Source organism: Brachycentrus maculatus, unplaced genomic scaffold (genome assembly GCF_059751285.1).
Source record: "Brachycentrus maculatus isolate JH-2025_06_01 unplaced genomic scaffold, ASM5975128v1 h1tg000166l, whole genome shotgun sequence".
Classification (NCBI taxonomy): domain Eukaryota; kingdom Metazoa; phylum Arthropoda; class Insecta; order Trichoptera; family Brachycentridae; genus Brachycentrus; species Brachycentrus maculatus.
In genome coordinates, this window is record NW_028280919.1 from 80,673 (window position 1) to 104,325 (window position 23,653).

Here is a 23,653-nt window from a genome sequence, read left to right on the forward strand (position 1 = left end):
TTCGAAAGTATTGCAAAATAAAACGTATTAGAAACGTGTGCTTTATTGTGTATTTTCTTTCATTTCGATTTCACTACACTGAGCCACAGCGTGGCATGGCCCCCGGGTATAACTATAACAGAAAGTTAATAAATTGTAAATATTTGTTATTTTAGGGCCGCCAGCAATAATCGAAGTCGACATTATGGTCAGAAGCATGGGACCAATATCAGAAGTGGATATGGTAAGTACTCTGAATTGAATGAACATATCTTTAAATATAATAAAATAGAAAAAATGAGAGAAGAACTAAACTGGTTATCTTTAAAAATGAGATTAAAATTGAATATGCTGATTTTTATACATAATTTTTTTAACGATAAAGTACCAAAATATTTTATGGATAATTTTTTTTTTAATTGTCATGAATATATTACTAGAAATAAGGATAAAGTAAGACTGCTATTTAAAAAAATAATAGAGTCGCAAAATTGTTTGATGTATAAGGGTTTGAAAATGTATTATGAGATGCCTGAATGTATGAAGAATGAAAAGAGTCTGAAAGAAATTAAAGATTATTATTAGATGTAGTAAAGTAAGTGTACCATATATAAAAGTTTATATTAGTTGTAATATAAGCTTACTTAAGAAATAAAACAATAAAAAATAAATAATATTGGGTTATTGTAAAGAATGTGATTATAACTCCCCTTTGTCTGTAATTTATATACAGAAAATATTAAATTTTATTTGTTTTTACAGCGTTTTAAGAATTATCTATAAAAATAAAAATTCTGTTGTTGGTTTACTCAAACTGTTGAAATTATTCATATAAACATATTTTTTAAACAGCTTTTCACCTCATCATCACCATCACCTCTATTAAATGTAACATAACCTCACGCTGCAAAAACTAAACATTGGTAATGGACACAGCGTGTTTCTTGAACTGTTGTGACATAGATTTTTAACATTTTAAATAATTGTGAAATTCAACTTATTAGAAAAGTGTGCTTTCCTCTATAATAACCAGACTGAGTGAGTCACAGCAAAGCATCATCGGATCGCGGGTTCGATTCCCAGGGGGTGTCAAAATAAATATGAATTTGCCCTATGGACCATTGAGTGCATATAAAGGTCAGTAGTGATACAAATAATGAACACAATCTTAACACGTAGCATAATAAGTTTCCAATATACTTTTTTTCACACCTCAACATAGACACATACACGGACTATACATATATATATATATATATATATATATATATATATATATATATATATATATATATATATATATATATATATATATATATATATATATATATATATATATATATATATATATTTATATATATATATATATATATATATATATATATATATATATATATATATATATATATATATATATATATATATATATATATATATTTATATATATATTTATATATATATATATATATATATATATATATATATATATATATATATATATATATATATATATATATATATATATATATATATATATATATATATATATATATATATATATATATATATATATATATATATATATATATATATATATATATATATATATATATATATATATATATATATTATATATATATATATATATATTTATATATATATATATATATATATTATATATATATATATATATATATATATATATATATATATATATATATATATATATATATATATATATATATTTATATATATATTTATATATATATATATATATATATTTATATATATATATATATATATATATATATATATATATATATATATATATATATATATATATATATATATATATAATATATATATATATATATATATATATATATATATATATATATATATATGTATATATATTTATATATAAACTAACTAACTAACTAACCATCACGCCGCTTCCCCGCAGGGGTAGGCAGAGAGAATAGAGCGCCACACCACTCTGTCCTTGCAAACATTCTTCGCCTCTTCCACGTTCATGCATCTCCTCATACATACCCGCCGATTGTTACGACTCCTAACCTGACCACTTTCAAGTATTTGGCATACCTGATCGTGCCATGTTTTTCTCGGTCTTCCTCTGCTTCTTTTCCCGCTAACATTCGCCTCATAAATTTGTTTTACCGTTCTTTCCTCACTCATTCGTTCTACATGTCCAAACCATCTCAACACACCTTTCTTAATTTTATCGATAATGCTTATCTCAGCTTTGCATTCTTTCCTTATTTCACTATTCGCACATCTATCATACATCGTTTTGTTACACATTCTTCTGAGAGATCGCATTTCGACTGCATTCAGTCTACTTTCATCCTTCTTTTGCCAACTCCATGTTTCACTTCCATTCATTAGAGTTGGAACCAGGACTCCGTTGTGCACTGCCAGTTTAGCTTCCGCTGATAGGTTTTTATTTGCTGTAACTGATTTCAGTGCACCGTTCACTTTGTTCCCAGCATTCACTCTCCTTTCTATATCTTTATCAATCTTTCCATCCCTAGAAAACATACTACCCAAATACACGAAATCATCTACCTGTTCCAGAATCTCTCCGTTTACCAATATTTCACATTCAGATCTGCATTCTTCTCTTTCAAAAACCATAATCTTAGATTTGCTAACATTCATCAATAAGTCACTTTCCTTGCACACATTATACACTTTTGTCACCAACGCCTGCAGGTCTTCTCTGCTATCGGCAAGAAGAACAGCATCGTCAGCATACAAAAGGCAACAGACAGTCAAATTATTCATTCTGGCTCCAACATTTAAATCTTTCAGTTCTTTCATGCAATTATCCATGTATAGGTTAAACAGCCACGGTGACATTACACATCCCTGCTTAACACCTTTAGAGATGCTAAGCCAGGATGAAAATGAACCACTTACCCTTATGCATGCAGTGCTATCCTCGTACAAGGATGCTATGCCTTGGATAAGTTTACTGCTTACCCCATACTCAGATAACACCTTCCATAGCTTCGTTCTATCAACTCGGTCATACGCTTTCTGCAAATCCACAAAAGCACAGAAAAGCTTTTGGTTTTTGGACAAAAACTTTTCAGTAATGTTGCGCAAGGCAAAAATTTGATCCGTACATCCTCTCCCATTCATAAATCCACTCTGGACATCCCACACTTTGTCCTTTGTTATGGTTCTCACTCTTTCAATAAGGATTCGACCATACATCTTGCCAACAGCACTCAATAGACTGATTGCTCTATAGTTCCCACATTCCACCCTAGAACCTTTACCCTTGTAGAGAGGCATTATAACTGCCCTTCTCCAATCCACCGGAGTATAACTCTCCTCCAGACAACGGTTAAAGAGCCTATGCAACCATGTGAGAACTATTTCGCCACCATTCTTGACGTATTCTGCGGCAAAATTGTCGAATCCTAGAGCCTTTCCATTTTTCAAAGACTTAGTGGCATTCTTAATTTCTTCCATACTTATCTCTCTTGAAACATCATTCACACATATTCGGGGAAATGTACTTACGTCACTAACGTTATTAATCGTATGTGTTTCATACACCTCCTCGAAATACTCTTTCCATCTCTCTTTTATATCTTTTTCATTCGTCACCATTTTTCCGTCTTTCGCTGCAATCGATTTCGTACATCCATTCAAGCTTAGACTTCGGGAGTATTTATATATATACATATACATATATATATATATATATATATATATATATATATATATATATATATATATATATATATATATATATATATATATATATATATATATATATATATATATATATATATATATATATATATATATATATTTATAATATTCTCAAATGTCCATAGTACATAACGTATCGTATAGTAGGTATTAACAAATATGTGACAAGCACTTGACAATTTGATACCTCGATATGTAATTTTGTTTTAATTATAGGGGAATTGGTCTCGATTGGAAAGTGAAATTACAACATGTGTGTATTTTGATAAGTAGTTAGTTAAATGGAGACAATGTTCCAAGGAATTCTAATCACATGTCTCAGATTCTGCTGTTTACTTTACCAAACACACAATTCATGAACCGAGTAATGACATGTATGTATATAATATGATGTGTAGCTGCGACTTGAGTAATTAATAATTATAATACACATACGCATGTATCTACCAATCCTAACACACTCCAAGAAAATAATATGGGTTGATTGGAAGAAATTACATCAAAGCATAAAGTCGATAATATTTTCTTATATTTTATATTTAAAATTTATTTTGAAATTAAATTTCATTTGGTGTACGTTATTTCCACGTGTATAAATTAATAATCCAGCCTTTGACAGTTTGTGAAATGTGTAAATGTCCAGACTTACATATTCTTCTTCATGTTTGTAGAAATATGGATTAAAATTTCTTGAAATAGCAACAGTAATCATACTCCTAGAAATAACTACTTTTTACATAAATTTCTCAAAATCAAAATCATGATGTGATAAAAAATAATTATATATTTTATTTTCATTCATTGATTCCGTATTCACTTTGTGGCAATATCTAACAATTTTTTATTTAAGTTTTTCTTGGTAAATACCACTATTTCTTCAAATCTATTATGACACGTGTTTCGGATAATTCAACATCATTTTCAAACAAAGTTACAGTGTGACAAAGAGTTTTGAATGGAATCAAATTATTGCATCAAAAGAGTAAAATTAATATATTATACGAGTTAACCGCTACGTTGATCAAACTAATACTTTTCAAAATTACGATTATAAAATTTAACATACAAAAAAGTAGTTGAATATTTTGCTGTATTTTTATTTTAAACTTCACTTGATAAATACCACTATTTTTTTTAAATCTATTGTTACACGTGTTTTTTATGCATACGCCATCATTATAAACACCATATTAAGGCATTTAAAAATGATGCGAAATACATACCTACGTAAAAAATAAGTGGCGTGGTTGGGTTCACGCTCGATTGCGAAATTGACGTCGCGGATTCGATTCCCGCCAAGTGAAAAATAAATTCAAGAATGATTTATTTTCAATTGATCAAGGTATTTGTGATGTGTTTTTCATATTTACCTATCCTATTCTTACTATCCTACCTGCAGACAAGCGTCTAAAAGTAGAGGCTTTGCGGGTTATGGTATTCCTACAACACAAAAATCTAAAAAAACAAACCCGTATCATAATTGATTATAGGAAAAAGTGGTATTTACCAAGGGAAATTTATATAAAAAATGGATTGATATAAGAATGAATACCCAAATCAATCAATAAAAATATTTTATTTTCTTCAAAATGAGTTTTTTTTATGTTAATAAAAACATGTATTTATTTCTTCCAATATATTTTATACGATATATATATATATATATATATATATTTATACAGAATAAATATTTATTTGTACATCAACACGTGTATCCAATTCCGACACTCAAAAAACCCAATAAAATTAATAAGGTTAAAAATATATTCTACGATCCAAGGTGGATTTTCCGTTTGACATCAAACAGATGAAATTCTAATCCGAGAACTCCATTCCACCTTTTCTATACAGGATATTTATTTCCTCGTACATACATGTATGTACGTACGAGGTTGTTGGGAGAAAACTGAAAAAGAAAAATGAAATATTGAAACCAATATAAATTGGGTATTTATAATAATAAGCTGTTACAAAAAATAATAAAATCATTTTAAAATCTCTGTAAAGAATCCTGCTACCCCGCAGGAGAAGGCAGAGAGAATAGAACGCCACACTAATCTATCTTTGGAAACAATCTTCGCTTCTTCCACATTCATGCATCTCCTCATACATACTCGCCGATCATGTCGACTCCTGACCTGACCACTTTCAAGTTTTTAAAATACTCGATAATGCCAATTTTTCCTTTAGTCTTTCTCTGATCCTATTTTCAACCACATAAACCACATTAATTTGTTTGACGAATGTGCGACAAAACGTCGTATGATAGATGTTCGAATGGTGATATAAGGAAAGAATGCAAGGCAGATATAAGCTTTATCTATAAAATTAAGAAAGGTGTGTTGAAATGGTTTGGGCATGTGAATCGAATAAGTGAATTAAGGATAGTAATATTTTTTTGTTTATTGTAACTGCAGATAGTTGGTAGAATTACATATTGAATTTTTGGGTAATATATCCAAAATAAAACACAGTTTTTGTTGGATTGAATTCTACATCTATTTATGTATATTTTAATACGTGACGCGTTTCGTCTTCTTAGGACATTATCAAACACAATGTAGAATTCAATCCAACAAAAACCGTGTTTTATTTTGGATATATTACCCAACAATTCAAAACTTTTTTGGCCTAAAATATTACTTATTTTTCAAACATTTATATGACAATATTTAATTTTATTGTAAGTTTTCCCTCGGTCTTTCTCTGCTTCTATTACCAACCAAATTCAATTCTAGACATACTCCATGGATTGTTACTTCCGTCAGTCGTGGATAGACCGGCGACTCGCCTTCCACGCTGAAGCCAAGGAGACTCTGGCGCTGAGCATCTCCATGTTGAAGAAGATATGGAAGCCAGACACCTACTTCTACAATGGTAAGCAGAGCTATCTGCACACCATCACAACCCCCAACAAGTTCGTCAGGCTCTACCAGGATGGACGAGTCCTGTATTCTTCCAGGTATGCCTGCGATAATTGCTATCTTTATTTATAAATCTCGTATCACTTTTTTTCCTTTCATTATCCCTTTTGTTTGTCATCAGTGGTCCTTTTTCCTTTACTTCCCAAAAATTAATTACGTCTTTCCTTTTTTGCTTCGTTACCTTCCATCACACGTAATGAAATATACTCCTTTCTTTTTTTTCAATTAATTTTATACACTCTTCATTGAATAACTCTTTCATTCTTCTATATTTTTATCGAAAAGAAGATGAGACTTTTATTTAAAACAAGTTTTGGTAATTGACCTTCTAAATATGGAAAAATCTTTGAAATAAAAGAAAACTGAACGATCTAAAAATAAACTTTTAAAATAAAACAACTTTGTTTTAACCACTTTTTATTGGTACACTTTATCCAACCGGTTTCGACAAAAACCTTGTCATCACCAGGGTTTATGTAATAAATTCTAAAACATTGAAATACTCATAGTTAATTACCCTTCCATTAATTAATTTAATTTGCCACAAATTATCTGCGAAAAACATTCAAAAAATGATCTAAAAATAACTTTTATCCTATAATTGGAGGTAATCCAGATTTGTGGACAAGAATAAAATATTGTAATAGCGTTAGTTCTTAATAAAATGACATCGATTTAAATTACATCAAATAATTAATAATGGTTGAGGAATAATTTAGATTTACAAAAAAACACATGGAATTTTTAAAAAAAATCCCCATTTCTAACCTTACCAAACCTAACCTAACTCACAAAAATATTTTTTTATATAAAATGTGTAATCGTTAATTAATGAATAGCCCTCAAATAATTCAAGGCATCTAAGCAGCAGAATCAAAAAAATAATTAATATTTTTTTAAACGAAACGCTCTGTAGCTTTAAATACGAGTTAAAAGTCAGGGAACGGATATCTATAGACAGACACTTGAGGAAAGAAGCGAAACGAGATTCTTCTGAAAACTTGAGCCGTTGTCAAAGGAAACAGCAATAATACAGCATCATAAAGGCAAATAATAAGGAAAGAGCTCATAAAATATTTTTTTTAATGTATAAGGGTGTCAATTTACCTTTATTTATAAGAATCTTGTAAAATATTAAAATAGGTTTAATTTTAAATAAATAAATTTCCATGTGAATAGCAAAAACATTTTTCACTATTGTTAAAAAAGCTATTGTATTTAAGGTCATATTCGCAAAGACAGAACTCAGAAGTACCTAGAATCGTATTACAGCTACATAAGGACCGTCAGTCCATTTAGTCTTCACATTCGTTTGAAAATGCCATAACTAGGCGAAACAACTGTCACAATATGAATTTTTATGTGTATTTAATAAAATACAACTAAGTAGACTCAAAAACTCAGTGTTTGATTTAAAAATTAATTCATAAATTAAAATGGAGTTCTACAAATTAAAAAGCCAAATCAATAAATAAGACAAAACTCATACTCCGGCCAACTGCCGAAGAGATTTTTCCACGTCCGCATTTTTTTAATTAATGTATATTGGATACTTTTCCGGTTTTTTTAAATAAATATAAATATTTGAAAATAAATAACTCATTGCCTTTGAACAACTCTTTTTTTTGAAAACCATGTAATTATTTCGAAGAAAAACTTATTTTTTTCGATACAAAAATGGTGTTACAAGAAAAAATCAATTACGTTAAATGTTACTTTGGTTTAGAGAAAATTATGTTGCGACTTATCGAATACTGAGCTTTGACTTTTATCTGCCCTAGGTGATCCAATGACATTACTTTTTTATTTAATTATTTTAATAATGAGCAGATACATGAAAATCATTATTTATTTCATTGGCACTAAAAACGCATCTGTTTGCTAAATCATTTCCACAATCTCCTTTCTCCAATTAAATCACATTGAAGCGCCCTTTAGGGATGTGTACTTCATAGTTTATAGAAAATATTGCAGTATAAATTGTAGTAGATCACTATAAAAGGCATGTTTTATCATGTATCTATTGGGGACACTTAGATTTATCATATTCAGCAGTTGGGAACAATTCCATATGTATGTTATTATTCCAAATATAAAAATTTGGTAGTATTATACGAAAATGGTGCTTTATAAAATATTTTTTCTTGAATGTTTTCCGCAGATACTTTGTGGCACATTTTACAGTATCTTTATAAAATTAATTAACTTTGTTTTCACCACTTTTTTATGAATACAATTCAACCTACCGGTTTCAACAATACATTGTCATCATCAGGGTTTATTTCAAATCAAAAACATTAAAATACTCTCACCAAAAACTTCCAAAAAATGGAGTGTGTGGAAGTTTTTGGTGAGAGTATTTCAATGTTTTTGATTTAAAATAAACCCTGATGATGACAATGTATTGTTGAAACCGGTAGGTTGAATTGTATTAATAAAAAAGTGGTGAAAACAAAGTTAATTAATTTTATAAAGACTTTATAAAATAACCAAAATTATTAAAATATTGTCGATTTAACTATGCTATTAATTATTTCGATTGATATTAAGCATTCAAGAAAGTAAGGAACGTGGCAGTATGATGTAACGAGAAACTAACAATGCCAATGTACTGACTGGTCTAGAATTTGGACAATGTCCAATTATTTTACAGTTTGTGATTCTTAATTGTTCTTCAGATTGCCCGAAAACAATTGTTAACGGCGATAAAGTAATCCATGGGTACAAAAGTTTAAATCTAAAATGCAGATAGGCATATTGAAGGGAGGAGAGAAATGTCGGGGTCGTTTGGACCTCTTCAGATCGACCGGCGTCCAAATGTAAATGAGGCAAAGCCTTCTTAATGCCCAACGAGACATTTCTTTATTGTAATTCAAATATGCGTCAAAATTTACCAGCTACTACTTCTTCTACAATAACGCCGTTTACTGCAGGCGTAGAAAGAATGGATAGAACTTCGCAATTTATATTTGCTACCATCATACAGATGAGAAGTTAACTCGACTCTCAAAACTGTATTTAAAATCTTAAACGGTCAAGACGAAATACTTTATCGTATCAAAAAGTATTTTACTACTGCTACCATCACGTTATTTTCCCGCAGGGGTAGACAGAGAGGATGGAACGCCACACTCGTCCATCCTGACATACACTCTTAGCTTCCTTCACATATATATATCTTAGTCATAGATGCTGATTGATCTGATTGTGCCAAGTATTTTTTGGGCGTTCTCGTTCTCTTTTCCCATTTACACATGCCAAATTTACTTTTTTAGTCATTCTCTTTTATCCATTCGATCCACATGTGCATACCACTTTAAATAACTTTTCTTAAACTATCCCTAGTTAACTTATACGTTCCTTTCTAATATCTTCATTATTAATTCTGTCATACACCGATTTTCCACACATTTTTCAAGGGAATGCATTTCAACGGCATTTCACTCTGATTTCATCCTTCTTTTGCCAATTCCACGTTTCTCTTCCATACAACAGTGTCGGTACTAGCACTTCGTCATGAGCTGCCAGTTTAGCTTCCATGGATATATTTTTATTTGGTATCACCTATTCAAAGCACCATCTATTATGTCCCCTGCGTTCACTCTTCTCTCAATATGTATATCTACTTTTACATACATAATGAATGTCTGTAAAAAGAAAGTGTAAGAATAAGTGCGAGAATCATTATTTTTTTAAATATATTTATTAAATACTTAAATATTTAAAATGTAATATTGTTTTAAAATCACTTTAAATATATTATTAGAACTTAACTATAATGTCTACCGGTTTCGAAGCTAACCGCTTCTTTATCAAGACTGATTAATAGGTATTAATCAGTATTAGTATTAATCAGTCTTGATAAAGAAGCGGTTATCTTCGAAACCGGTAGACATTATAATTAAGTTATAATAAAATATTAATAGTGATTTAAAAACAAAGTTACGTTTTAATTTTTAAATGGAAAATCACAAAGTTAGTGCTTCAAATATAAATTATATTAAATATTTATTCATTTAATATTTTTAATTCTGTCATACAACGATTTCTTACTCATTCGTTTTAAAAGTGTAAATATACGTTTGTTAAAAATCTTAAATCTCCTTTAGTTTCCGATTGCTATGAAATTTTGACACAACGTTGCATTCGAATACGCGCGTGTTGCTATATACCTGCTGTTACAAGAGTTTTTACCAGAACTATGAAGTAAATAACTGATGTATTTTACATATTGTATTGCCATTAAAAAATATCCTGATAATTCGAAATCTAAAGGTCCCTTTGTGAGATTGAAATATCTGATAAAACACCTCTTAACGACAACCTTAGGTACCTACCCCTTCTTCAGAAAATGCTGCCATAATGATTTTTCTCAAACTTACTTTTGAGACGAGATAAAATGGCACTCATCAGTTTGTAAACCTGCCGGGAATTGTGACTTTTTGAACTCTCGATTATAATGGAGGACTGATCATTATATTGATAAAACGTTTTAGTACTTTTTTTAAGTCCGTCGCAAAAAGTACGAATTATTAATGGGGCAACTATTATTTTAAATTTCATAAATTTATTCGGCAGTCACTTTGTGGTAACATCAGTACATTTTTAATTAAAGTTTTACTTGGTAAATACCACTATTTCTTGAAATCTATTGTGACACGAATATCGATGCATTCCGCATCATTTTCAAATGTTTGCTTTACTTTTTACATTAATTAAAAATTCTATATTCTTCTTCAACATAGATGAAGAAGAATTCAGAATTTTTACTTCATGATTCACTTAGTAAATACCACTTTTTCTTCAAATCTACAGTGACACGTGTTTCGATTCATTCCGCATCATTTTCAAACAAGGTGTTTGAAAATGATGCGGAATTCATCGAAACACGTGTCACAGTAGATTTTAAGAAATAGTGGTATTTACTAAGTAAAACATTAATTTTCCGCATCATTTTCAAAAACGGTGTTTGAAAATGATGCGGAATGCATAGAAACACGTGTCACAGTAGATTTTAAGAAATAGTGGTATTTACTAAGTAAAACATTAATTAAAAATTAATAGATTTTACCACAAAGTGACTGCCGAAGTGCCGCATCAATTAATGAAAGAAAATAGAAGTCTGGGTATTTACAGGCCTGATTTATTAATTACCCGTCATAGCTGCTAATTTGAATACCACAGGGAATCCTGTTAGCCTGGCTCTTCGATATTCGTCTGATAGAGTGCCTTTCCAATATTCGTCTAAAATAAACTTTAAATTGGCGTCGCCGGTTCTCAGGAGCATATCAAGTTATTTCCGCCAATGGCGGATTTCACAAGCGTCTCGCAGAACAAACTTGTCAAATTGTCAGCCATTTACGGCGAGAGTTGTTACCGAGCGACGGAAAATAAATTCAGCATTTTTTAGGCCGGATGCTTCTTGTTTCCTCATGGATTGGATGAAATAAATAAAAATATTACGAACAACATTTTAAGTAGGTATATTCAAATACTTGTTTACAAATCTGGATTATCTCTAATTAGGAGTTTTTTTGTTGTTGACAGATTGGATTGGTTTAGAAGTTTTTTTTATGAATATAATCCAGGATTCGACCTCACATACAAATAAAAGAGTTTCTGCTTAATAAAAAGCTTCTCTCATCTCACCATAGAGATGTCTCTAGTAAAATTTTAGTGAATTCAAGCACTTTATTTCTAATTTGAATAATATATTTAGAAGTACCAAGAATTTGAGTGGTGTGGTTGTCAATCATGGGTAGAATTGGTGAATGATACACAATCATAAAGTGATCACTTAAACCAGCCTATGACATGTTTTAATCCCTCTAAATGCCCAAACCTCCATATTCTTCTTCATCTTTGTTGAGATGTCAAAAATATTATGAACATTATCATTATTTGTTTTGTTAATATATTTTTGAAAACCTATCATAACAACTTGTATGATATTTTTATCTATTTTCAAAATAATTAGTATTTATTTGAGGTAAAAAGTTTAATGGAAAATAAATGGTTATTTAATATTAAGTCACCTGAATTTATTTGAATAAATTTATATGCTTACCAATACACGAAATATGTAAGACAAGTACAATGTGTTATTTTTATTTTCATATATCGCTCACTCCTTTCAAGAACGTCATAAATCAAAAATCGTCAATTTTCAGTTGTGCATGTTTTCGGAATGCCCAAAAAATGTACTATATCCCAGCAAAAGAGGCATATTTTTAACTTTATATTTACCCGCTACAGGACAGAAAATGTTGTTTTTGCATTTTGAAGAAAAGGTATTGTTGAATTATTTTTTGAAATATACTAAATATTTTTCAAATGGAGAAAAAACCTTCAAGTTTTACCTAAAAAGATCTGTTGCTCAGTAAAAAAGTTCAATAAGTGGCTTGATATTTATTTTTAATATATTGTGTTTATTTTTAAACCTTAAAAACGTTATCCTGAAAAATCAAGTTTTTTTATTTATGACGTTCTTGAAAGGAGTGAGCGATATGTTGAGATATCAATAAAAATCTTATAATATTTATTGACTCGACATTAATGTTGTGGAATTATATGTTGAATATTTTAAATAAAATACTTGTATTACAACACTAAATGGTGGTCAAATACAAATGTTTTATTTTAAATAATAAAATTCTTGATATAAGTAACTCCTAATTGGAGTTAAACCCTGAATTTGTGAGCAAAGATTTGGACACACTGAACATATTGTGAAAACTGTATAACTTTATTGAAATTCTTACTCTTTTAAATAAATATTTTACTTAGTAAATACCACTATTTCTTAAAATCTACTGTGACACGTGTTTCGATGCATTCCGCATCATTTTCAAACACCGTATGTGAAGCTAATTCTGAATTTTAGAGTTGGGTCCTTGGGACGTTGAAGGTTGAAGAGGGGGTAGTAGCTGTTTTTTTATTTAATTTTGTTTTCTTCCTTTCTAAATTTTTCCCTTTCGAAATTCTTCCTTTTTACAATCTCTTTCCCGCTCTTTTCACATAAGGACTTTTTTACTGTTTGTTCGTTTATTCCACATCGCAGATCTGTTTCAATAGAAATATATTTACGAAATCCACCTACGGATATTTCTCGAGGAAAGCATATTCTATCGACACTTGTATTCACTCGAATAAATGCAAACATGTGCACGATTTTCTATTTTCACCTGCAAATGTCAAATCATATATTGCATCCATCGACGGCACCAAGAACATCCCATAATAATATTTAAGATTTTCTTTATAAAATAAAACAACTTTGTTTTTAACCACTTTTTTATTGTTACATTTTTTCTCCAACCGGCTTCGACAAGAACCTTGCCATCATCAGGGTTAAACATGTACTAATTCTAAATATTGAAATATTCATAGTTAGGTGAGTGGGCGGTTGGAGAAAAAATATTCTGATAAAAAAGTGGTTAAAAAAAAGTTGTTTATAAAGGTTTATAAAATGTGTCTCAAAGTATCTGCGAAAACATTCAAGAACAAAAAAACAACAAAAAATAGGTTTCCGTTTATTCAGATTTTTGGTCAATAATATCTGTTACCTTAGTGTTTATTTTTTTATTTGAATAATAAATTTTGTCCGCCTCCATAGTGTAGTAGTTGGTGCGCTAGGCTACTATGCTGGAGGCCTTGGGTTCGGTTCCCAAGAGGTGAAAAATAAATATTAGTGATTTTTTAGTCTAATATTTATTGAATATGACCCTGGAAGCCTGATCACCTTTCCTTCGTGAATTTAACGATCAAAATAACACTGCCTCTGTACGATGCAGTGCCCTATGCACCATGGGGTGAAGCGTTAGAAGAATATATAATACAAAATAAATATAAAATTACTGACTAACTAACCATCACGCCGCTTCCCGTAGGTGTAGGTAGGCATAATAGAACGCCACACCACTCTGTCCTTGCAAACAATCTTCGCCTCTTCCACATTCATGCATCTCCTCATACATACGCACCAATTATTCCGACCTGACCACTTTCAAGTATTTGAAATATATGATAATTTCCTCGGTCTTTTTCTACTTCTATTACCAACCAAATTTGGCTCATAAATTTGTTTTACTGTTATTTCTTCACACATTCGATTAACATGTCCAAACCATCCCAACACACCTTTCTTAATTTATCGATAATGCTTACATATAAATACTATGTACCATATATTTATTTTGTATACTCAGTATTTTATTTTTACAGATTAACGATAAAGGCAGGTTGTCCAATGAATTTGGCAGATTTTCCCATGGACACTCAACGATGTCCGCTAAAATTTGGGTCCTGTAAGTACCTATCCTCATAGTGCAGTAGTTATCATGTTTGCTATCTTAAAATAGATCGACAAATAATCGCTAAGATTTTTTTCCAGTTGGATATACATCAGTAGACGTGATATACAGATGGAATATAAACCGCCAAGTAGCCATAGCTGAGGATATGAAGCTCTCCCAGTTCGATCTTATAGCTACACCTGCGGCTAACCACACAGATACCGTGGTCAAGTCGTACACCAAGGATGAATCTAATCCATCATATATTAGTAAGTTCTAGTTACTAGTAAAATAGTCGACTGAAAACCTCGAAGATAGTTTAAGACCGCTCTAAATAGATAAATGAGATAAACGAAGGAACTACCAATCTGACTAGTTCAGGATCCAAAAAAAAACAAGTTATTGAGATGTTAATCAATATTTTCAAATCTGCCATTGGTGAAACAAATTGTGGCAATTTTTTTTTTGGTATCAAAACCGATAAGAAGCAATTTGCCGCCATGATAAAATAACCAGAAAAATAGAATAAATAGAAAATAAAAATAATAAGTAAAATAAATAGCGAAACATGGAACTGGCAAAGGAAGGATGAAAGCAGAGTGAACGCTGTTGAAATGCGCTCCCTCAGACGAATGTGTGGAATATCATTGTATGACAGAATTAAAAACGACGATATAAGAAAGGAATGTAAGGCTGAACGAGGAATAATTGAAAAGATTAGGAAGAGTTCTTTGCGGTGGTATGGACATGTGGAGCGAATGGATAGCGAGAGAATGACTAAGAAAATATTTGTGGCGAATGTGAGAGGGAAAACAGAACGTGGACGACCGAAAAAGACTTGGCACGATCAGATCAATCAGAACCTAAAATCTGGCGGTGTCAAAAGTCTGCGTAATCGGAGGGCATGTATGACTAGATGTATGGATGTGAAGGAGGCGAGGAGTGTATGTCAGGACAGAAGAGTGTGGCGTTCCATCCTCTCTGCCTACCCCTGCGGGGAAACGGCGTGATGGTAGTAGTAGTAGTAGTATAAAATAACCAGGCTGTTCCAGCCTTATCCTGCCTCTGCCATTCTTTTTTTTATTGTGTGCCACTTTACGCTGAATGACATTACAATTTTTGCTTCATCTAAGTCTCTCTAAACAGCGTCTTAGTGCAACATTGGAATCAGTATCTCGAGTTTTGAAGACAAAATATACATATTCTTCTTATGCTGTGTTTACCTTCGACTTTGCATTGTTATATAATACTATTACCTTGTATTTTTCCGTCCTCATAAAATGACCAAAGTATTCAAGCGTTCCTTTATATTTTGTGTAAAGAGAAGGGAGCTAGAGTACTTACTTGGGCTATTAACCTTTCCAGGAGTATGGTCGTATATATAGGACTAATACAAAACATGATTTATGGCGTGATTTATATCAAAACATGTTTAAAACATGATTTATGTCAAAATTGCCAACGTTGCGATAAATCATGTTTATTGGTACACAAGTTTTTTTGTTTATTCAAGAAAATATGTTGCTTATAGCATCGACTATGATATAAAAGATAATGGGTATTTTTTTTAACTCTCTCCTGGACAGGTTAATTACCATATTTCTTTACATTTTCGATAGTTGTATTGTAAATCAGCATCGTGAAGTCAATTTCCATTATTTTCCTGTCAAATTTTCATTTATTTCAGGTGAATATTCAATGTTGCTGGTGAGTTTCCACCTGCAACGTCACATGGGCAATTTCTTGATCCAAGTATATGGCCCTTGCATTCTGCTCGTGGTGCTCTCGTGGGTGTCCTTCTGGCTGAACCGAGAGGCCACCGCGGACCGAGTGTCTCTAGGGATCACCACAGTCCTGACGATGACCTTCCTCGGTCTAGAGGCGAGAACCGACCTTCCCAAAGTCTCCTATCCGACTGCCCTGGACTTCTTTGTGTTCCTGTCTTTTGGATTTATATTTGCTACCATCATACAGGTGAGAAGTTAACTCGACTCGCAAAAATGTATTTAAAATCTACTACTACTTCTACCATCACGCTGTTTTCCGCAAAGGTAGACAGAGAGGATGTAACGCCACATTCTTCTGTCCTTACATACTCTCTTAGCTTTCTTCACATGTACACATATAGTCATACATGCCATCCGATTACGTAGACTTTTGACATTACCAGATTTTAGGTCCAGATGATCTTATCATGCCAAGTCTTTTTCAGCCGTCCTCGTTATTTTCTTCCACTCACATTCACCGAATATATTTTTTTGTCGTTCTTTCGTTATCCATTCGCTCCACGTGTCCATACCACATTAAAAAACCTTTCTTAATCTTATCAACTATCCCTCGTTTAGCCTTATATTCCTTTCTATAAATCTATATTTTTAATTCTGTCATATAATAATTTTCAACACATTCGTCTGAGGGAACGCATTTCAACAGCGTTCATTTTGCTTTCATCCTTCATTTGCCAGTTCCATGTTTCGCTTCCTTACATCAATGTACCAGCACTCCGTTGTGAACCGCCAGTTTAGCTTCCATGTTTTTATCTCCAATCACTGTTTAAAGCACTATTTATTATATTCCCTGCATTCACCCATATCTCAATATCTTTATCCACTTTTCCATCCTTTGAGAACATGCTTCCTAGATATAAAAAATATTCCACTTGTTCCTGGAATTCATTGTGTACGATAATCTTTATTTTTACAAGTATTTTACGTTTTAAATAATAACAGCATATTCATTTGAACTATTCCATGTAAAGAAAAATGAAATTGTAAATAAAAACACTATTTTGTACCATATTCAGACCCAATGATGGAAGCATCTATAGCTTCCGAAACTAGTCGTTAAAATAATACAACTAAAGTGGTAAAAAACAAGTGTTTTCATTTACAATTCAATCATGTTTTACCACAAAGTGAATGCTGAAACAATAAATAAAATAATGAAAACGTAATTGAAAATTGCATTTCTTAGTTTGCAGTCGTCCACTACTTCACCAAATATGGGTCCGGGGAATGTTACTTCAGCGCTGAGCTGAGTTCAGACTCGAGCAGTGATGAAGACGAGCCCAAAAACAGCAGACCAACATGCAGAATGCATTCCGAGAGACCACAGACTGAAGCCAGAGGTCCTTCCAGAAAAAACAGCGCAGTAGGAGGACCTTCAGATGGAAGCAACGGAAATGATAAGAAGAATGGGAAAGATGTTTTTCTTTTAGAGGTGGGAAATTTTCTATATATACATTAAACTAACTCTGGTATTTTGAAGTAATTAATTACAAAAATTCAGAATAAATACGTTTTACTGATATCTCAACAAATATTGAAAACTGTCATTATTTGTGTGATGAAAAATACATAAATTAATAAAATGAATGGATATACTATATGAATGTATATATTAAAATAGGAAAATAGAAGCCTGGGTATTCACAGAGCTTAGGATCTGGCATAGTCTAGTTTAAGTGATCACTGTATATACTGTATACACACTTCAAGTATATACATACTTCACCAATACACATTTCAACTATATAACTACAATATATCGCAGATAAAGATTAAAATGTGAACTGTGTTGTCACTTGAAGCATTTTTATTTTAAAAAATTAAAGTTAAGAATGTGGTTGTTCATCATTGAAGAATGGTGAATGTTACACAGTTTACAAACTAAACACTTAAACAAGCCAATGACACTTCCTAAGCCCTATAAATACTTAAATTTTCATATTCCCACCGCAATAATAACTCCTTTGTTTTTCTTGAAATTTGTAATTAGTACTTAAATAGACTCTATGCTGATCGACAACAGTAATTTTAAACAAAGATTTGGGTACAGTAAAAATATTATTTATTTTGATCACCCGATTCATGAACACAGTACTCAAAATACATATTTTTATTTGCATTATAAAATTAAGTAAAGTTAGAATAAATCGTGCGTTTACAGGTGATTCCATTACGAGCTTGCACGCTTCCCAGTCTAGCTTCCCGGAGATCGTCTCTCAGTTGGACAGGCCTGCCTTGCTTGGGTCGACAGACACCTCCCGAATATGGAAGCAACACAGCAACTAACGCAGGTTAAATATTATATACGTTTTCCTTCCACAATCAAGTAGAACTTGTCGAAAACTACCAATGCCAACAAATAGAGATGTGAATAATAAATAACTGTTACTTTTCGGTTACCCAATTGGCATTGTATTCATTACTTTGGGAAAAGAAATGGACAATGAATAGACAGGAATGAAAATAACATTGTAAAGAAAATAACTCGGGGTAGAATATCCATACTCGTACTAGCATGTTTGTCAATATTCGTGTAGTTTTTTTTTAATCTATTCATTATCTTTTGCTTTTCTTTTTTCCAGGTCATCGTATGTCTTTTCAAGGTTTTGCGAATACAAAAAAGAAAAAGAAGAGAACTCCACGCTACAATTCTGTTTCCAAAATCGATAGAGCCTCCAGAGTCGTATTTCCACTACTATTTTTAACGATAAATTTGTTTTATTGGTATTCTTACCTTTCTAGAAGTGAACGAATCAAATCTACATACAAATCCTAAAAATAGTATATGCTAAATGCCAAGTAAATATAATACTTTCATATGTTATGGAATTTGAAAAAATAGAACCAAGCTGTAGGAAAAATGAATTAAATGATATGAAGTACGAGTAGATAAAAAAATATTTAGTAATAAAAATATCTGCATGAGCATACCCTACGTCCCTATCAAATTATAAAAGAAATATTTCGAAGAATTTATGTTATTAGAAAATTATATTTTTGAATAAAAATATTTTTCGAAATGATTTACTATTTTTATTGCACCCTAAATTTATTATTTTTAAAGAAATGCAACCTTCAACTATTTACATTCTGAAATTATTTAATAAAACATATTTATTTATTGTTTGTGTATTTATTATTGCCTCCCATACATTCCAATAAGATTCCATTTTATTATCAGCAAAGTCGATATAGTATTGTATATAGTATTGTAATAAAAAAAATACAATTCAAAAACATCTTAATTATTATTTCCATTTATGAAAAAGCGAAAAGTTTTCAAATAGATTATTATTTATTGGTGTAAAAACATTGATAATAAAATCATTTATTTCGTCAAAAATATTACCCCTACTCGAATAAAAAAGGGGTGTCTGTGGACAAATTAATTTTACCATAAACAATTCGATAAACAAGCATAAACTTGACAGCTCGTTGACACTCAGCTGTTTCGATACGTTAGTTTTCTTTGCTTTTTCATTGACGTTTAGCGACGTTCCCTTTTCCTACAGGTCAATTGAGGTCAATGTCACAGTATGGCTTACTTTTAATGTGAATAATATTCTCAATTATTATATTCCTCATACCGGCCGATTACTCTTGAATTTAACTCTCACCGTAAGTCGTTTTATTATATTTTAATAGATTTATCTTAGTTTTAAATGATTTACTCGAAAGTTAACCTATTTTTCGGTTTAATTCACTTGCATTTTCTATCATAGTAGATATTTGCGGTAAATATTAATAGTTATGAATGATGACTTATCTCTGTTTTGGAAAATTTATGTATGTTTATTATTCTTTTTTATTTTCTATTATTAGTTAATCCGTTAGTCATACATCCAAATAAAAGTGAACATGATTATTATTGTTTTTTATAATTTTAACCAAAATTTTTGTAACCATTTGATATTGATAACTTCAACCTTCGTTTGATATTGCTTTTATCTTCTAATCTTTTTATCTGTTTTTTTTATTTACTTTATTTTTTTCCAACAGAAACTAACCTTTATAATATCACCCTGGCATAAAAATTAAAAGATATGTTAATCACTCAAATTGGAAAATTCGTACACCGATTTTCATTGAGAACGGTTAGCTGCAACTTGCTTTTACTAGTATATGAATATTAAATATCAAATTTTATCAAATAAGTATATAATTTTTTTAATTGTGTTTTTAGACGATGTTTCAAAGAACCGCAACAAACTTAGCTTCCCTTTCTAAGGAAGAAGTTAAGAACTACTTTGATTCAATCGATACAATTTTAACTGACTGCGATGGTAAGTTAAAAATTATTTTTAATATATCTTGTCGCTATTTCATGTTATTTATTCTGCACCAGATATTTCAATATAAACATATAAAAATTATAATCTCAGTAATCCAGAATTGTTCAGATGATAAACAACTGTATAGAACTGTTTTCTTCAACTGTATTATTTTGATCCCCGAATCTCTAATATATGTCGGGTTGTGGTCCCGTGATTAATGTCGGGGACTCTTGAGTCAGAGTTTCTGGGTTCAAAACCACTCTACAATAATTTGATACCTATTTCTAATAATGAGCCGTTTAGGCTCACAGAAATAGTATGAAAATTATTTTTGTAAATAATAAAAACACAAATATTTCTCTTCTTATAATGGCATCCACACTATTAAAATTAATGTCTTTTTATTTTTACTAGCTGTACTCAGCCACACATTGCTGTAGCTTAGTTTGCTTAAATGGAAAAGGAAGAGAATAGAAATCACATATTTTGAATATATTTAATTTCGCAATGTATTTTTAGGTGTTTTGTGGATAGAAAATGATGAAATTCCCGGTGCCTCCAAAGTGTTCAACAAATTTAGAGAACTCGGTAAAAGAGTTTTCTTCATTACAAATAATTCCACAAAAATTAGGGATGACTTCGTCGCAAAAGCCAATAAGATGGGATTCATCGCCACTAAGGTAATAGATTCTGCACAAAATATTTCATAACTTTCAAAGGTTATTTTCCAATGTATTTTCCATTTTATTATCAAAATTAAACTTTTAGGATGACATCGTTTCCACAGCATATTTAGCTGCCAATTATTTAAAAGATCTTAACTTCACGAAGAAAGTTTATGTAATCGGATCAGCAGGAATAACAAGAGAATTAGATAATGTTGGAATAAGACATTTCGGAACCGGGGTAAAAAGCGCATATTTTATTTTTTTTAAATATAATTTTACCGCATAAATTTATGTCAATATTATATTATTTATTTTATAGCCCGATGTTCTGACCAACCTGGGGTCACTTGTGAATAAGGAAACCATCCTCGATCCGGAAGTTGGTGCCGTAATTGTCGGGTTTGATGAACACTTTAGCTACCCCAAAATGTTGAAAGCCGCTTCGTATCTGAACAATCCGGATTGCATTTTCATTGGAACCAATACTGACGAAAGGTTCCCCATGAAAACGGGATTGGTGGTTCCAGGCACCGGCAGTTTTGTGCGCGCCATCGAAACTTGCGCAGAAAGAAAAGCGTTTATTATTGGCAAACCAGATAAATATGTTTCGGAAGCCATTGCCAAAAAATTTGACGTGGATCCAGGAAGGACTATGATGATTGGCGACAGGTAATTTATAATTTTCTTTAGATAACAATTTATTTCTATGTGATAATTTCTCACATTATCCACGATTCTCAGAGGCCTTCCTCTGGGAATCGTGGAACCCTTGTTTAGAGCAAACTTACTTAAAGTTGGCGATAATGCCCACTTGTAGGCGCTCTAAAAGTCTTTTAGATAGCACAAGAGGCATGTAAAGACAGATAGAAGTGCTGAGAAGTAAGCAATATATTTTAATTCCTTCCCTTATTGTATGAGAGGACATTCTGGCAATTTTATTTTCCCCTTTGATAAAAAAATGTTGATAGGGAGGTGCCTGACTAAAAAAGTTTGGGAATCAGTGGTCTAGAAGACAAGTGAGATAGAAATTTTAAATTTACACAGTAAATACGTACCACTAATGATTTTTCATTGTTAATAATGTTCGTTAATGAAATTCCACTTCTTTGTTTATAGGTGCAATACTGACATACTTCTTGGAACACGGTGTGGATACAAGACCATGTTGGTCTTGACTGGTGTCACTACATTAGATGAGGTGAAATATTGGCAGAAGGAAGGCACTGATGAGGAGAAGAACCTTATTCCCGATGTTTACACGGCCACCATAGGAGATTTACTGCCTCTTTTAACTGAAGGATAAATTCAGTTCCTATGTGTATTATTTTTAGTGCAAATTCGTTTGGTTTTTATTTATTTTATAAAAAAGTGCTTCTATTTATTTAGGTCGATCAAAAAAACAAACCACACTTACTAATATATTTTATAATGTATATGCATTTTAATATTTACTGTTACAGTAATAACCTTTTATATTTTTGTATCCAACATCAATATTTTGAAAAAATTCAATTTGAATTTGATTTTTTTTTAAATAGAAATAATGAAAAGTGGTATTAAACCTAACTTAATTTTACCTTTTCTTAAGGGATTTATACACAATAGCTTAAACAAGCTTCTAACTACGAGTGCAAGTATACAACCCCTATTGTCCTAGCCTTCGCTGCTTTTGTTTTCCTTCCTACTATTCCTGCTACATTTCCTTTCCGATATAGCAGTAATATCCTTCACTTACATTGTTTGCACACGAATATCATTGTTATTCTATCATCTTTGTTTTAAATTACAACTATCAGTTGTTGCCAATGTGATACAGCTGGTTCGCTTCACTTTTATGATTGTTCTTTTTATGTTTTTTAAATCATATTTTGTTTGTTTTTGCCATGACAAAAAACCTTACAATATGTATTATTGTGGATTGAATTATAAAAAATAAACATATTGATTAACATGTTTTTTTTACTCAAACATTCTTCCCAT

General features: G+C 31.0%; 2 protein-coding genes across 3 annotated transcripts in view; both read left to right on the forward strand.

Moving 5' to 3' along the window:
- Positions 1-19,754, forward strand: part of LOC148308388 (gamma-aminobutyric acid receptor alpha-like) — a 72,170-nt gene extending 52,416 nt beyond the window's left edge. The window contains exons 4-11 of the mRNA XM_088261713.1: positions 156-223; positions 6,465-6,688; positions 14,874-14,956; positions 15,043-15,213; positions 16,632-16,918; positions 17,918-18,163; positions 18,893-19,022; positions 19,314-19,754. Coding sequence (XP_088117839.1) covers positions 156-223; positions 6,465-6,688; positions 14,874-14,956; positions 15,043-15,213; positions 16,632-16,918; positions 17,918-18,163; positions 18,893-19,022; positions 19,314-19,507 — 1,403 coding nt within the window. The 3' untranslated portion in view covers positions 19,508-19,754. The remainder of the gene's footprint in view (positions 1-155; positions 224-6,464; positions 6,689-14,873; positions 14,957-15,042; positions 15,214-16,631; positions 16,919-17,917; positions 18,164-18,892; positions 19,023-19,313) is intronic.
- Positions 19,755-20,213: 459 nt separating this feature from the next.
- LOC148308389 (phosphoglycolate phosphatase-like) lies at positions 20,214-23,622 on the forward strand. 2 transcript variants are annotated; one of them, XM_088261685.1, is made up of 7 exons: positions 20,214-20,349; positions 20,731-20,825; positions 20,915-21,014; positions 21,525-21,685; positions 21,774-21,911; positions 21,993-22,342; positions 22,790-23,622. In XM_088261685.1, exons 2-7 carry the CDS (start codon positions 20,775-20,777, stop codon positions 22,974-22,976), a joined length of 987 nt encoding a protein of 328 aa, XP_088117811.1. In that variant the 5' UTR covers positions 20,214-20,349; positions 20,731-20,774; the 3' UTR covers positions 22,977-23,622. The 2 variants fall into 2 exon arrangements, with proteins under 2 accessions (XP_088117811.1, XP_088117812.1); XM_088261686.1 differs by lacking the exon at positions 20,731-20,825.
- The last annotated feature ends 31 nt before the right edge of the window (positions 23,623-23,653 follow it).

Excerpts from the sequence above, each read along its gene's own strand:
- LOC148308389 (XM_088261685.1), top strand. The coding sequence starts at position 20,775 with ATGTTAATCACTCAAATTGGAAAATTCGTACACCGATTTTCATTGAGA. Across the intron at positions 21,015-21,524 it reads AATTTTAACTGACTGCGATG|GTGTTTTGTGGATAGAAAAT; the intron begins GTAAGTTAAAAA and ends ATGTATTTTTAG. Across the intron at positions 21,686-21,773 it reads TGGGATTCATCGCCACTAAG|GATGACATCGTTTCCACAGC; the intron begins GTAATAGATTCT and ends TTAAACTTTTAG.